The sequence below is a fragment of the Quercus suber genome, unplaced genomic scaffold (genome assembly GCF_002906115.3).
Source record: "Quercus suber isolate HL8 unplaced genomic scaffold, Cork oak 2.0 scaffold_15, whole genome shotgun sequence".
In the NCBI taxonomy this organism is placed as follows: domain Eukaryota; kingdom Viridiplantae; phylum Streptophyta; class Magnoliopsida; order Fagales; family Fagaceae; genus Quercus; species Quercus suber.
In genome coordinates this window covers 1,846,291-1,863,302 of record NW_027069480.1, presented here as the reverse complement: position 1 = coordinate 1,863,302, position 17,012 = coordinate 1,846,291, and the positions used below count along the sequence as shown (strand labels likewise).

The following is a 17,012-nucleotide window of genomic DNA, read 5'->3' as shown; positions in this document are numbered from 1 at the left end:
CTTTCTAGTGCTGATAAGTTAGGAGGCAGAGATGTCAGCATCAGGAGGTCTCTCCTTCTAAAGGACTGTCTGGACAGATGTAATATGATTGATCTGGGGTTTTCGGGTTCAAGGTTTACTTGGGCTAATCGTAGAGACGCTCACATTCTCATCCAAGAAAGAATAGATAGATTTTTTGTAAATCCTGAAGCTAAAATTACTCACCTAACTCATTGTCACTCGAACCACTGTCTGGTTCTGCTGGAAACCAGGCCTTCTGAGTGGTCCAGACCTAATGTGTCTTTCATGTTCCAGAGCTTTTGGCTCTCAGACCCTTCCTTCCCTAGGGTTGTCCAACAAGCTTGGAATCAGGGCCTTCACCTCCAGGGTGCTATTACTAAATTCTCGCGGGATGCCTCAGACTGGAATAAAGTTCATTTTGGTAATATCTTTGCAAAAAAGAGAAGGATTATGGCTAGGTTGAATGGAGCCCAGAAAAGCTTAGCTCTTAGGCCGTCTCATAATCTTGTTATATTGGAAAGGCAACTCTAAGCTGACTTAGCTTGTGTTCTCAGCCAAGAAAAGGAGCTTTGGGCTTTGAAATCTAGAGTGAACTGAATGATGTTCGGAGATTGTAACACTTCCTTCTACCATGTTTCAACCTTGGTACGAAGGAAGAGAAACACTATTAGTGCTATCATGTCTAACACTGGAGAATGGGTGCATGATGAGAACGAGGTGAAGGAGGTGGTTCGTAATGGGTTTGCAAAGTTGTATAGTATGTCTCTTTATTCTGCTCCTCATCATATTCAGCCTGATAGCACCTGGCATGCTTGCATCACTGATGAGGACCGGGATAGTCTTGATGCAGATGTTACTGATGAGGAAATTAGAGCAGCTTTTTGGTCCCTGAAAGCTTTGAAGGCCCTTGGGCCTGATGGCCTTCATGCTGGCTTTTTCCAACGGTTTTGGCTCGTAGTAGGCAGGTCTGTAATAGAGGAAGTTAAGAAGGGTTTTTTGTTGAAAGAAGTTCCGGAGTTCTTAAACAGTACTCTCATTTCTTTCATTCCCAAAATTCTTGACCCGGAAACCCTAAGCAACTACCGCCCAATCAATCTTTGCAACACGATGTATAAGGTTTTGTCGAAAGTAATAGTTGCAAGATTGAGACCACTGCTTGACCAAGTTATCTCTCCTCTTCAGACTACCTTTGTTCCGAGTAGAAGGGGTACGGACAATGCCATTTTAGTCTAAGAACTTATCCATACTGTGAGTAGAAAGAAGGGAAAGGTTGGGTATATGGCAATCAAAATAGATTTGGAGAAAGCTTACGACAAGCTCGAGTGGAGCTTTGTTAGGGAGATGCTTATTAGAATAAATCTTCCTCAAGGGCTTATAAAGCTTATCATGAGCTATATTTCGTTGGTAAATACCTCTATTTTAGTAAATGGAGCAAGGTTGGATCAAATTCTTCCCTCTAGAGGAATTAGGCAAGGAGATCCTTTATCTCCGTACATCTTCGTTATATGTATGGAATTGCTTGGCCACCTTATTGAAGCATAGTGTAGTTCTAAGAGCTGGATCCCTGTGAAATTAGCTAGAGGAGGTTTGGCGTTCTCTCACCTTTTCTTTGCAGATGATTTAGTGCTATTTGCTAGAGTTGACCATGCGAATTGCACTATTGTCTGAGAGGTGTTGAATGAGTTCTGTGATCAATCAGGGCAAACAGTTAGTGAGGCAAAATCCAGAGTATATTTTTCACCAAATGTGGATAGGGACATGAGAGTTTCTCTATGTAATATTTTGGGCTTTCAATCTACACCAAATATTGGAAAGTATATTGGCATTCCTATTAAACACTCTGGCCCATCAGCTAATGATTTCAACTTTGTTTTGGATCGGGTGAAGTAGAAGCTTGCAGGCTGGAAGGCAAACCTCTTTTCTTTGGTAGGTAGAGCTTTTTTGGTTAAGCATGTATCCTCTACTATCCCTAATTATGTTATGCAATGTGCTTATTTACCTGGCAAAATCTCTGAGGGCATTGATAGAGTTAATAGGAACTTTCTTTGGGGTTCCTCGGAAACTGCAAAAAAGACTCATTGGGTGAACTGGGAAAAGGTTACTAAGACTAAAGAGGAGGGTGGCTTAGGGATCCAGTCGGTTAAGGGAAGATATTTGGCCCTTCTAGCAAAGCTTAATTGGAGATTTCAGACAGAAGGAAGTTCTTTATGGGCTCAGGTCCTTAAAGGTAAATACTGTTGTACCAGAAGAATTAATTCAAGTAATAGAGACAGATTGCCTTGCTCTAGGGTGTGGTCTGCAATGAAAAAAGGAGCTGAGGTGTTTCAAAAAGGAGTTAGATGGACCATTGGAAGGGATAGTAATCTTAGTCTTTGGAATGATAGCTGGACTAAGATGGGCCCTCTCCGGCAAGCCATTCAGGGCCCCTTGACCCGAGAAGCGATGGACCTAAGAGTGAGGGAAGTTGTTTCTGTTGGTGGATGGGATTGGACAAAAATTCCTTTTGTTTTTCCGGAGCCAACAAAACTTGAGCTTCAGGCAATTCCAGTTGCTTTGGCTTCGAGAGGAGGGGATAAGTTAACTTGGATAGATTCAGAGCATGGTACATTCAATATTGGGTCTGCCTATAAGGTAGCTACTAGGGTGGGTCATGGTGCTCAGTTTGAGGGGAGCTGGATTTGGAAAGTAAAGATTCTGCCCAGGATTCAATCTTTTGTTTGGCTTTGCTTGCATAATAGTATAGGAGTAAAAGATTGTCTCCTTTCAAGGGGTATTGTTCCTGAGAGTTCATGCCCATTGTGTCATTCAACCAATGAGTCCATATTGCATGCGCTAAGGGATTGTGAAGTTGTGAAGCATATCTGGAGTCAATTGGGAGTGCGTGATGTGGACAATCATTTCTTTGAAAGAGATATTCAGGAGTGGTTAAAAGTCAATAGTACAATCAAGAAACACACAAGTCAGCTGCACATTCCTTGGAGTATTCAATTTCTTTTTGCTGTTTGGTTTATTTGGAAGCATAGGAATCACAAGGTCTTTAGGAGTCTTGGGCTGAATCCCCATTTGGCAAAGGAAATTGTCCAAAGGGCATTTGAGTACAACTTCTGTGTTGCGCCAGCCAAGGAGCCCATTGTTAGAATTGTTAGGCCAATCCGATGGTCTAAACCTGTAGCAGGTTGGTTGAAATTGAACACAGATAGCTCTTCCCTTGGAAATCCGGGTTTGGCGGGTGGAGGGGGTTTGATTTGCAATGAAGAGGGTGGATGGGTAGTTGGGTTTGCTCGAAAAATAGGAATTACAACTAGTTTTCTTGCTGAACTCTGGGCACTTAGAGACGGTCTTAATCTATGTGTTAATCGCAGCATATTAGCAATAGAAGTAGAGTTGGATGCTAAGTCTATTGTGGATGCTGTTGTGAACCCCAAATATTCTAATATCTTTGCTTCTGCTCTCATGGATGATTGTAGACACTTGATACAGCAAATCCCTCAAATTCGTTTCAAGCATTGTTTCCGAGAAGCAAACCGTTGTGCGGATGCCTTAGCCAGGATGGGAGGTCTTCAAGAAGCTGAGTTTACTGTTTTTGAAAGTCCAACTGTGGATATTTCCAGTTTGTTAGATTTTGATCTCAATGGCTTGTACTTGAACAGGCTTTGTCCTGTTTCTCTGTTGGAGCTTTAGCTTTGTTAATATAATTCCCCTTAACCAAAAAAAGATAGGATTGGTATGGAAATTAACCTACGCTTTGTGAACCAATTTATAACCATGAATAAACTACACTGCAACAATTGTTGAAATTATTGCCCAGACCAACTTTCCAATTGGAGGATTAGTCATTGAAAACATTGGCACCTTAGTAAAAGGGCATGTTATGAGTCATAGAGAAAATCAATAACGAATTGAATTGCTTGACTCAAAAGCAAAACAAAAGAAAGAAGAAGAAGACAAGTAGAGACAAAGAAAGAAGAAAAAAAAAATGAGAGGCACATATATACCAATGTGACAAGAAACGGATTTAAAAAAATGGCACCGCCTCTCCTAACTTAATACCGAGCAGGTTAGGATTTGGCATGGTTTAAAGAAAAAGGTTTTTACAAATAAAATCCCATGAATTTTTGGAAAATATATCTTCTAGGAAAATAGTATTTGAAAGGAAATCCCACGAGTTTTTAAGAAAAAGTTTTTTTCTAAGAAAATTATTTTTTAAAGGAATATTTCAGGGTTTTTTTTTTTTCCTAGGAAAAGGAGTAAAAAAAAAATCCCTTGGGTTTTTGGGAAATTTTTTTTTTAGGAAAAAGGTTTTCATGGGATTTTTAGAAGAAACTTTCTCTTGGAAAAAAAAAAAACATTTTTATGAATCAAATTTTAAGAACTTGAATATGATTTGGAACATTCTTTAAAAAACACTTTTGAAAATAGATTTTACTTCGAAACACTCTTTACTTTTGAAAACAAGAGTTTGGAAATCACCTTGAAAAATGCTTTTGGATATATCAAGCTTTTGACTTGAGAATAATGGGATTCACTATACTAACTAAAAAGCTAGCATGCAAACTCATGTTCAAATACGAGGATAAATCATATAAATTTTTTTTTTTTGATGCAACGATAAATCATATAAATTTATACTTTGATGAATGGATCCATGCATAAATTTAATTCATGATTCAATTCATGCAACTAATCTTAAGATTCAAACACCTTCATTAAACCATGTATACATCATGCATGGGTTGATGAATCAACTAACCAATATATATCCAACTTCATTATCCCAAAAAATTCATCTAGTCCTAAGCACACACATAAAATTATAAATTCAACCACAACAAGAGATTAGCTTTATGTAGAGAAGAATTAAATTAATCATTAATCACACCCATATCCATATAAGCATATTATTAGAGACCCATTACAAATTATATATTCAAAGTACATATATACCATTAACAACCCAGGAGGCAATACGAATGAGTGAAATGAAGAGAATAATATGGATGGATGCTAAGAAAGAAACATGTTGCAAGAATAGAATAAGGGTGTGTTTGGATACCGTTTATTTTGTTGAAACTGAAAAATTATTCATGAAAATATTGTAAATAAAGGTAAATGTTAGTTGAAATAGTATAGTGGGACCTATAAATAGTGCCAAAAAGTGCAGTGAGACCCATAAATAGTAACAAAAATAAGTTGAATAGTGAAATAATTATAATTTTTAATCTCTATCCAAACACACACTAACAATACAATATGCAAAAACTGATAATAAAAATCTATTTTGAAAAGATTTGAAAACTTACCTGAATTATACTTCAAATATTGATATTCATTCAAATTGCTTCAAAATAATACAAGGATAAATTTTAGACACAAGGTTTATTTTTTCTTTTACAAGGAATGGATTTTTGAGGATTGATAAGGGAGGCACGTTTGGTTTGAGCAAAAAAAGGAGTGTATTTTGTATTCATTTTCTGTTTTTTGTGGGACTCACCACTAAAAAAATTTGTTTGGCTTTGTATTTGTATTCATTTTTCATTTTTAGTATCTAAAAAAATAGGATTTGAATATAAAAACTGAATACAACTTTTTGGTGTTTTCATATTCTAGAAAATTAATACAATGGCATTTTCATTAAAGAATCAAATATGTGGGTTCTACTATTAATGACTTGTCACGTTAAAGAACAGTCTTTCTCTCTATTTGTGGGTGGTTGTTAGGAAAAAAAAAAATTAAAAAAAAAGTGAAGGGGAAGACAAAGTAGAAAATGATGCCAAACAAAAAAAATAGATGGAAACAAAAACGAGTACAAGATTTGAGTATAGAAAATGAGTACAGAAAATGAAAATAGAGAATGAATACAGTCCTAATACAAATCAAATAGGCCCTAAGGGACTGAGAGAGGAAAGGGAACTACTTAAGGTTTGCCTAATGCTTGCCTTAGCTCTTATTCTGGCTTCTGAAGCCTTTATAAAGCCTGCCTCTAACGACTCTTACAAATGCCATATATATAGGCATACAAAAGTTAAAAAAAAAAAAAAAAAAAAAGAAAAAAAAAAAAAGATGAACAATACATTCATAATAATACAATAAATAGTAAAAGTAAGCAGTTCTGCACAGTAACTATAATAATTCCAGATTCTTCTGATGGAATCTTTGCGTTAACAGTTTTTGCACAATGAAGGAATCCCTGCACACATAGTGATAGATGTGAATACTGACAATAAACAATGACGGTGAACAGTGACTGTTAGAAGATCATTTTAAATACTGATACAGTAAAAAGTCTTCAATAATTTCTAACACTGATACTGGAGAAAGTAAAAGTTTCCGATAATACTGAGTATGTTGATTAGAGCATGTTAAGGATGAATAATTTGAAATTGCACAAAGTTGCACAAAGTTGAAATTGCACAAAGTTTCCGATAATACTGAGTTGTGCACAAAGTTGTGCACAGTGGTGTGGCACCAGAACCACTCAAAATCAAAACATACAATATTATTCATACAAACATGCAGTTAGGTAATCCTAACCAAGGAAAAACAACCTGCTAGCACTGTTGTCAAGTTGCATGTCAAAAGGTCGGTCCATGCAAGTTAACAAAGATCAATAACAATGCTTACAAGGTGGAACTTCCCTCTCACCTCCAAATCTCCTATTGTGTCAACGTGTAACTTCTCATTCCTTACTCATAGGAGGGTGATTTTTCTAATTGCACTTAGAGGCAAATGGCTTAAAGAAGAAGAGTCTCTGCTTTCAGAAATTTGAAATGTATTTGAATTTTAATTATGAGTTCTTGTAATAAATGTTTTGGTTGTCATATTAGAACATTTTGTACCAATTTTTTATAAAGGCTATTGTAAAAAGGGCAATGATGTTAAAAGTACCACCAAAATAAAAATTTTTCTAGTTGTCAATTTGGTTTCTTTATTTGTTTTTTTTTTTTTCCTTCAATTTACAATCAATTTAGTTCTCATTGTTAACTTACTAACAAAAATTAACTACATGTTGAAAATAACATAACCAAATTAACTGTTACAAAAACGTATGGACCTAAATAATAGTAACTCCAAAATATAAGGACCATAATGATATTTTCGCATATTTTTTATTTGAAAAATATTCCTAACAATTGAATATATATATTTTTAGAATAAACTAAATATATTATATATATATATATATAGAGTCCTAAATTAATGAAAATTTTTATAAGAAATTCTCAATAATAAATAAATAGGTCCAGTTAACAAATGCCCTTAAGTATTTATTAATGGATCATTTAAGAGAAAAAATATTTAATAAAAATTTAAGAAACATTTTAATACCACATTTTTATGGAAAATATAAAAAAAAACTGAAAAAATTTAGTTTCTTTCGAATAAAATATTTTAAAAAAAATTTTCTATATTAATATCTTTAACATATCAACTTTTCCTTAGACTAAATAATAAAATAGGTAGGTCTATCTATTAATCAAAAGCCAATATAACAACTTGTCAACTGACCTTGCACACTTAGCATGATAATCACTTCATAAATATAAATGCTTGTAGGTATTTGAAGTGTGAAAAAAATCGAGGTGCAAGCCTCATTCATATAAATTAGGTTAGTAGAATCCTATCTCAAAAAAAAAAAAAAAAAAAAAAAAAATCCAACCTGAGAGAGGCTGGCGGTGCCGTGAAATACAAAAGTAAATTAACTGCACACGTGTAGGAACGCTTGGATAGGAGCGCCAGTCTAACGGTCGGTTGCTCAACTCTATAATTTCCCAAAACAAAACAAAACAAAACAAAAACAAACGCACATACCAAATCCCCAAAAAATCTCTCTCTCTCTCTTCGTTCCGTTGCTCTTTGAATCAAAAATAAAATTAAAAAAACCAGAAACAAACAAACAAACAAACCCTTAAACTTTGTTCTTGACCCAAAATCTCAGAACAAAGAAATTGCTTTTTTTTTTTTTTTTTGGTTGTTCTTTTGATTTTTGAGAAGTACAATGCGAAGCAGAAGCAGAAGAAGCATCAGTGAAGAGGAAGAGGAAGAGAGTCTGAGTAGTAGCAGCAGCAGCAGTGAGAGTAGTAACGGTAATATCACGCCGACATCGAACGACGACGTAGTAGCGAATTCATCAGGGTTGTTCGTACGGTACCACCAGTACCACAAACTGCCTCAACCCTTCTTTCTCAAACTCTCTGTCCTCAAACTCGACGCTTCTCTCTTCGGTCCGTACCCTTCTCCTTCTCCTTCTCATTCTCGGTTTTCTTTTTTTTTTTTTTAATATTATAATTTTTTGAAAATATTTTATTTTTGGCCTCATATATGCAAACCCATTGTTCTTGTTTCTTGATTTGTTAGGAAATAGCAAAAAAAAAAAAAAAAAAAAAAAAAAAGCTAATAGACTTATGTATTTGTTTGTGTTTAAAATTAATAAAATTTTGACATTGGTCTTTTTTTTTTTTTTTTTTTTTTTTGTTTTGATTCCACAGATGTTTTTGTTGCGAAGAATGCCACGGTGGCAGAACTCAAGCAAGCCATAGAGGAAGTTTTTGCTTCTGCAGCTGATGAAATCTCATGGTAAAACTCTGCCTCATTAATTAATTAATTTTTCAGATGATAAAAAAAAAAAAAGTTTCAGAACTGTATAGTTGAGTGTATTTGAGTAAAATGGGTTTTGACTATTTGAGTTAATTTTGTAATGTAAATGCTTTGTTTTTGATAAATGGATTTCCAATTTTGAATTTGATGTGATTAGGTGTCATGTGTGGGGGCACTTTTGCTTATGCTATAATGGTCAGAAGCTAATCAATGACAAGACGTGTCTTCAAAATTATGGGATCAAGGATGGTGATCAGGTTTGTGGTTATTTTGCTTTATCATGTTTTTGGTTAGTGTCCGGTGTGTCCGACTTGTTGATTGTGTATAACCATGCATATGTATCACTATTGAAAATGATGATTCTGTAATAATATTTGATGACTTCTTTCACTGCTCAACCAAGTTTGTGGAATTAACTCCATACGTGTTATTCCTACAAGAATTATATATATGAGTTTCAACTCGTGAGTCCATCGCTGACCCTAAATAATCTGTTGAGGATCCATAGCTAACTCCAAAAACTTGGGACTAAGGCTTTGTTGTTGTTGTTTTCTTGACTCTTGACTCTTGAGTCCAAACTTTTGACCACTAAATTTTTGGTGGGGGCCTTGTGATTGCTAATTTATGCATCATGGCTAGCCATGCCCTAATTTTTTATATAGGCACATGTTGCAAATACTGACTTTTTCACTTTATAATTTTCAACAGAACATTGTGTTGAATTTTTGTAGAGTAAGACTCAGGAAGTACTTACAAGGAAACAAAAACTAAGAATTAGGATGGGAAGTATCAAATATTCAAACTTAGTTGATGGCCCCATTTTTATAATGCAAACTCACATTTTGCTTACTTGTCGCCTTCGTAGTTTCTTGGAATTTAAGCTATATAAATATGAGATGAAAGGGACCAATGAATTTAATTTAGTTGTAGCCATGTTCGTTTAGGTAAATTTCAACGAAAGATATGCTTCATTTTGTTCAACTCATGCTATTTGCATAGTGCTTAATGAACTGAGAGTTTATAAAATTGTCTTCACCCCTGATTTTGAAAATAAAGTAAAAAATTGTGAGCTATGAATCGACAGGAAGGGTAGAATGAACCAGGCTTTGTTGGAAAAGCTGCTCCCATTTTGTTTACTAGAATATTAGAATGTGTACTTACAGATAAATGATAATAACTTTGTCAGCTGATACTGTACATGTTACGCAGTTCGGCTGTTGCTTTTATAATTTATTAATGTATATTGCTTAAAGAAATCAGGACCAAACCCTAATGGCTTGAGTTTGATTCTTTTTCTGTTCAAATTAAATTCTCTTTTTGGTTTTTATTGTAAAGAAATTTTTTGAAATTAGCACATCATGTTACTCCATTCTACCTGGCGTTTTAAACTTAAACTGTTAATTATTAGCTATGTTATTCATCATCATTTCTCACCATCATTATCCTAATTGGCCTTCCCCTTGCATTTTTTTTTTTTTGGTGTTATTGGGTTGGTGAGTAGGTGAATAGGCAATCATTTGCATTTTTCCTTTTTCATGTTATTGTCAGATTTTAGAACTTCTAGTTTCCCTGCCCCTCCAAAGAAAAAGAAAAAACGAGGGAGGTCTCTTGTCCATATATTGTGGTTTCTAGATTTGATCTGAGAGTTGCTATATCTGTATAATTGCTAGTTTTCACTTTCCTGATTTCTCCTTTGACCTATTGGATTTATTTATTCTCTCTCTCTTTTTCTTTCCTTTCTAATTTAAAGGTACTGCACAAAACTTTCTAATGTTTCTTTTTGTGGTATATGCAGCTTCAATTCATAAGGCATATGTCCGTCCAATATTCACCTTTGAGAAAAAAGCCCAGCAACAAGAGCGTGGCTTACAAACAGCAGTCACTGTAAGAATCTTTGCTTCTTTATCATGGTTGCACACTGTTATGCACTTGTGCACAGTATCATTTATAAGTAGTGTCGGATTTCATTTTTTGGGATGTGTGTTGGATATTTAGGAAACTATATCATGATTCATGATACGTTATCAGACTTGGTGCTCACACGTGTTAGTCAGGCTCAAAGATGCATTAGGGAATTTTTTCTGAATATGTTATTAATTACCTATCCAAAAAAGAATATGTTATTAACAGCTTGAGGGTCAAACCAAAAAGAGAACAAACGACCAGAGTATTGAAATAAAGGAAAAAAAAAAAATTTGTGGCCCTGTTAAGGTTTGAGGCTGACTTTAGGTTCAGGGAACCAGATTAGATTATGCTTTCTAAGCATAAATTTTGGCCCAAATATGTACAATTTTCTGCACAATGCTTGAGCAGAAGATGCTAACTTCTATATATTACATGTTTACTTGTATTGTCATGTATACAACCATTCATTAGGAGTTGGGGCTACCTCCGTGTATACCTGTTCATTCTGCTATCATTAGAATTAAAATCAGGCATTATCTCTTGTAGTTGGGGTGATCCCGCCTAAAACTCCCTTGACACCCTTGCTTATAAGTTCCTTAGTCTTTGTGCCTTCGGTAAATAATGAAACTTAGCATGTGGGTGAGGGAAAAAAACTGTAACAGAAGTAATGGACAAATTGTTAAGTTTATGAGTGAATAAGCAGAAAGCCACTGCATCAATGGGCCTAAAGCAGGTGACTCTAGACTGTAACATAACCTGTGCGTAGCTGCCATAGTGCATTATTTTCTAGTTATTAAAATTTAGGGGGAAGAAAAGAGAACAGAAATTCAGAAGAATATTTTTGATAAGTAAGGAGGCTGGTAGAACTAGTTGATTGGGGTGTTTGATTGACATTGCCAAAGTCATCTTTTGATTTGTATTGGCACTATATTACCATGCAACTCAGCTTCTTGTTTCTGCACTTTGCTTACAGAGAAATGGAGCTTGTAGATTTTGATGTAAGGTCGTCATCAGGATCAGATTCTCATGAAGAGATTAGTTCAGATGATAGTAACAATAATGAAAATCAGGACAGCTCCAAGGACTACAGTGATGAAAATCAGGAGGAAGTTCCTTTGCTGGAGTTCAAGTTGGCTAAGTTCTTGAGAAGGTGGCTCTCAAACTCCAGATCACGGAGTCTTTTAAAGAATGGATCAGAAGGCAGGAGTGCAGGTACTGGCTTTCCCCTGCACTGCTTAGGAGGTGTGCCTAGGTTTAATGCAAAGGATAAATTGATGTAAAATTGAGTATGCTACTACTATGTAAGTGACTGGCTGTGCAAGTTTGCACTTGTCCTGCCATTTTGTTCCAAAAGAAGGTCTCAGAGTGTGCTTAATTAATTATTAATTATAAGCTCAACTAACATCAACTTTTGTGTTTAAGGTAGGTTTAATTCCAGTTAACCAAAGAAAGAAAGGAAACAATGATGGGTGTGCAATGTAAATGTTTTATTGTTGTTAGATAAAGCTTCTTTTTATTTTGTAAATGCTAAGGAGTATCAATGCAATTCCATTAGCTCAGGTACAACATGATGATCTTCTTAAAATGCATATTTCTTGGGATGTGATAAATTTTAGAACTTGGGGTGTCAAATTACTTTTTTGATAATTTGATAGTGTTACAACAAGAAATGGGAGATTTGAACCTCGGATGTCATGTAAACACCAAGAGGTGCTAATTAGCTGAGTTGCAAGGCTATTGGCGGGCATCAAATTACTTGTAGTGTGATATTTCTTGCAATTTTGAAGAAATTATACATCCAAGTAATAGTTGCCAATGAGCTTAAATGACATTTGCTTCTTCCACCACAATGTGAGGATTTTAGATTCTCAAAAAATAAAAATTAAAAAAAATAAATAATTTGAGGGTTTTGAACACAGCACAGGTGGGGGGCGTACTTTCCTATATGTATTTTGGTTCCCTTTCAGGTCTTTTGATAAGAGTTTAATACTTATATGATCTAATTTAGTACTTCATCAGGTAATTTGTTTTGTGAGATTGTGTTTGAAGATAAATCTTAAAGAGTAAAGCTATAATTTAGATGGTATTTGATTGCAATACCTTCATCACCAAGAGAAAATTTGGGAACTTTAAAAACATTTTTTTGACAAAAATAAATTTTACGCTGAAAATATATGCCAATCATTAACTTTTGTTCGTTTTGTGATAAGTCAAAAAAACACAATATCACAAAATAGGCCAAAATTGCTGCATAGAAAGCATGTCTAAATCTGGTTCCCTGAACCTAAGTCAGCCTCTAATCTCATGATCTTATGTTGCTGGATGTCATGTAAGGGTGACATATTATACAAAATACATTGATAAACAACCTAAAAAACATCTGAACAACAAGATCATATAATTCATCATCATCTTCCACAGTTCCACATCATAAGAATGATCATCATCACCATTATCAATATAATAATTGTAATTCATATGAATGGCACCTAGAAAATGATGACAAACACTAGAATAATTTTTTTTTTTTTTTTTTGAACGAAACACTTAGAATAATTACTAAAAAGAAATTGCTTAAATGAATAAATTCATATAATCATTAAAAACATTGTTAAAACATTTGAACAAGTTCAAACCACCCTAATAAACACATTATTCAAAGGAAAAAAACAATAAACCACGAAAAACCTAACAAAGAACACATTTTCAAGCAATTATCTTATTATAAACTTTTCCAAATCCTAGTTAATTGCTAAAGTATAGTGCCCCTCTAACAATTTTGCTTCATCTTGCAGAAACTGAAGCTTTAAATGTGGTTCTTCCATCACGACAAACATCTCTCTTTTCTCTCATTTTTGAAAAATAGGTGTTGTCTTAAATAGAGTTTAGATCCCTTCTCAATGCCATCAAAAGTGTATACACATTCCATGACATTACAAATAGTACTACCTGGCTCAACTAAAATAACTAAGTTCCTTGATTCCACAACATCACACATACGACTAAGTTGTTGAGTCATGACAACAGCCCAGAGAAAAGTAATAGAAAAGCTTTATTTATGCTTACCATGACAACAACCCAAAGAAGCTAGAAACACAATTGCATCACAAAACTTTCTGCTTATTACTGGAATGTTTATCCATAATACATCATAAACAAATATAATCAATTTAAATTAGTATGCAGATACAAAACTTTAAATATCAAATGATCCCATTAAAGCAAATGAAATTTGCTTCTTATATGTCATCTGATCTTCCATAATTGTCTCTCACATTTTTTGAAGGGATGGCAAATGCACATTTGTTCACTTCTACAATGCTCCACCAGCAATTTCATTTGAGCAGCATTCCTCTGGCAATTGGGTTATGCAAGTGTCCATATTTATGTCCGGACTCTTTGCAAAAATGATAAAACGTAAATGAAGTCAACCACATTAGTAAGTTGTATGAAATATATTAGTAGGTCATATCAACCATGGTGTAGGCACCAAGTGACAAAAGTGAGACCTCATTAAAATACATTCATAAAAAATATGAAAAGAAAAAAGAAAAATAAAAATAAAGACCTCATTCTAATAAGCTACCTGCTTGCTGTTACCTTGAATCTCTCGCTAGAATTTCTTTTATTCATCTCGAGTATAGGTTCGATATAGGGTCCGTTTGGATATAACTTATTGTTGCTGAAAACTAATTGTTGCTGAAAACACTGTAGCAAACTAATTTTTAAATATGTAAATAGTTCCGTAGGACCCATTTTTAATATTTTTTAATACATGAACAGTTCTGCTATAGTGCATAAACAGTGCACTACAATGCGTGAACAGTGATAAATGTCTTCTGCATAGTAATTTTACTGTTCATGCGTTAAAAAAAAAAAAAGGTACCGAAACGTAAAATAAGAAACGCATCGCAGCTTTCAGTGCTATCCAAACTGGCACATAATCTTCTTTTTCCTCTTTCTAGAACAACAAAAGCATCACTTTTGCAAGCCTACAAGTTGATGAAAAAGAAAATTAATATTGAAAAGCACAAATTGAATGAAATTACAAAGAGATTTGAGAGAGATGTAAAGGTTACAATATAGTACCATGTAATTGTATCCTCTTTTTATCTATACTATTATCTAAGGAGCTTCTCCTGTTTGGATTCCTCATTTTTTTGGTTCAAAAATGCTCTTACGCATTTATGTTTAAATAGAGATAACACTATGAGAAATGATATGTCTACAACATTTTTACAACAAATTCTAAGTGGCAGGTTGTTACCAGTTATTATTGTTGGGGCAAAAAAGTAATCTTAGTGTTAGTTTCAAATTTGAACCAATAACAACTAACCACTTGTGATTTGTTGTAAAAATGTTGTAGAATTGTTGTAGACGTAGTATCTCTCTAAAACTAAAGGATAATCTGATAAAAATACAACTCTAACTCCCACTAATATATTACCTAAAAAATAGGGTCACTCTCTTGTTAATTTTTTTTTTTTTTGAAAATTCTCTTATTAATTTTCAAATTACTTTATTCACTTCTAAATTAGATCGTTAAAAAAAAATTGTATATATAAAATAAAAACACAAATTTTTATTTTACTACAAAATACTAAATAGGATCACTAAAATAAAATTAAAAAAAGCCTTATTGCAGGCGCGCATGTGATGAGGCTAATTTTAATAAAGATCTTTGTGGTTGAGAGTATTTGAATTCAAATAGAAAACAAACATTTGAGTTTTGAATGATTTTATTTAGGTGAACATGTATTTGAAAGTGGAGTGAGAGAATGGTTGAAACATACGTGGTTTAGTGGGTTAAGAATGAGTTTATTATTTTTATTTTTATTTTATTTTTTATTATTCTAAAGAAATTAGAGAAAAAAAGAGTAGTGAACATTTGGGGGCTTAAATTTTTGTTTTTTTATAGTTAAATTTATTTAATTGCTATGATAATTGTATGGATTGAGATAAAAATTGTGATAATTGAATGGATTGAGATAAGTATGAGTAGAATTCAAATAGAAAACAAATAGACTTTTCTATAATTTGTTTTGTGAGATTGTGTTTGAAGATAAATCTTAAAGAGTAAAGCTATAATTTAGATGGTATTTGATTGCAATACCTTCATCACCAAGAGAAAATTTGGGAACTTTAAAAACATTTTTTTGACAAAAATAAATTTTACGCTGAAAATATATGCCAATCATTAACTTTTGTTTGTTTTGTGATAAGTCAAAAAAACACAATATCACAAAATAGGCCAAAATTGCTGCATAGAAAGCATGTCTAATCTGGTTCCCTGAACCTAAGTCAGCCTCTAATCTCATGATCTTATGTTGCTGGATGTCATGTAAGAGTGACATATTATATAAAATACATTGATAAACAACCTAAAAAACATCTGAACAACAAGATCATATAATTCATCATCATCTTCCACAGTTCCACATCATAAGAATGATCATCATCACCGTTATCGATATAATAATTGTAATTCATATGAATGGCACCTAGAAAATGATGACAAACACTTAGAATAATTACTAAAAAGAAATTGCTTAAATGAATAAATTCATATAATCATTAAAAACATTGTTAAAACATTTGAACAAGTTCAAACCACCCTAATAAACACATTATTCAAAGGAAAAAAACAATAAACCACGAAAAACCTAACAAAGAACACATTTTCAAGCAATTATCTTATTATAAACTTTTCCAAATCCTAGTTAATTGCTAAAGTATAGTGCCCCCCTAACAATTTTGCTTCATCTTGCAGAAACTGAAGCTTTAAATGTGGTTCTCCCATCACGACAAACATCTCTCTTTTCTCTCGTTTTTGAAAAATACGTGTTGTCTTAAATAGAGTTTAGATCCCTTCTCAATGCCATCAAAAGTGCATACACATTCAATGACATTACAAATAGTACTACCTGGCTCAACTAAAATAACCAAGTTCCTTGATTCCACAACATCACACATACGACTAAGTTGTTGAGTCATGACAACAGCCCAAAGAAAAGTAATAGAAAAGCTTTATTTATGCTTACCATGACAACAACCCAAAGAAGCTAGAAACACAATTGCATCACAAAACTTTCTGCTTATTACTGGAATGTTTATCCATAATACATCATAAAAAAATATCATCAATTTAAATTAGTACGCAGCTACAAAACTTTAAATATCAAATGATCCCATTAAAGCAAATGAAATTTGCTTCTTATATGTCACCTGATCTTCCATAATTGTCTCTCACATTTTTTGAAGGGATGGCAAATGCACAATTGTTCACTTCTACAATGCTCCACCAGCAATTTCATTTGAGCAGCATTCCTCCGGCAATTGGGTTATGCAAGTGTCCATATTTATGTCCGGACTCTGCAGAAATGATAAAACGTAAATGAAGTCAACCACAAAGGGACGGACCCAGGTGGGGGGCAAAGGGGGCCCGGGCCCCCACTGGGTCCAAAAAAAAAAAAAATTTTAGTATGTAAAATTTATTAAAAAAAGGCTTGGGC

At 33.7% G+C, this 17,012-nt stretch overlaps 1 protein-coding gene across 1 annotated transcript; it reads left to right on the top strand.

Annotated features, from left to right (window-relative positions):
• Window positions 1–7,781: 7,781 nt before the first annotated feature.
• Window positions 7,782–12,116, top strand: LOC112015267 (uncharacterized). Its single transcript, XM_024047657.2, has 5 exons — window positions 7,782–8,222; window positions 8,487–8,574; window positions 8,753–8,852; window positions 10,391–10,479; window positions 11,474–12,116. Exons 1-5 carry the CDS (start codon window positions 7,997–7,999, stop codon window positions 11,778–11,780), a joined length of 810 nt encoding a protein of 269 aa, XP_023903425.2. The 5' UTR covers window positions 7,782–7,996; the 3' UTR covers window positions 11,781–12,116.
• The last annotated feature ends 4,896 nt before the right edge of the window (window positions 12,117–17,012 follow it).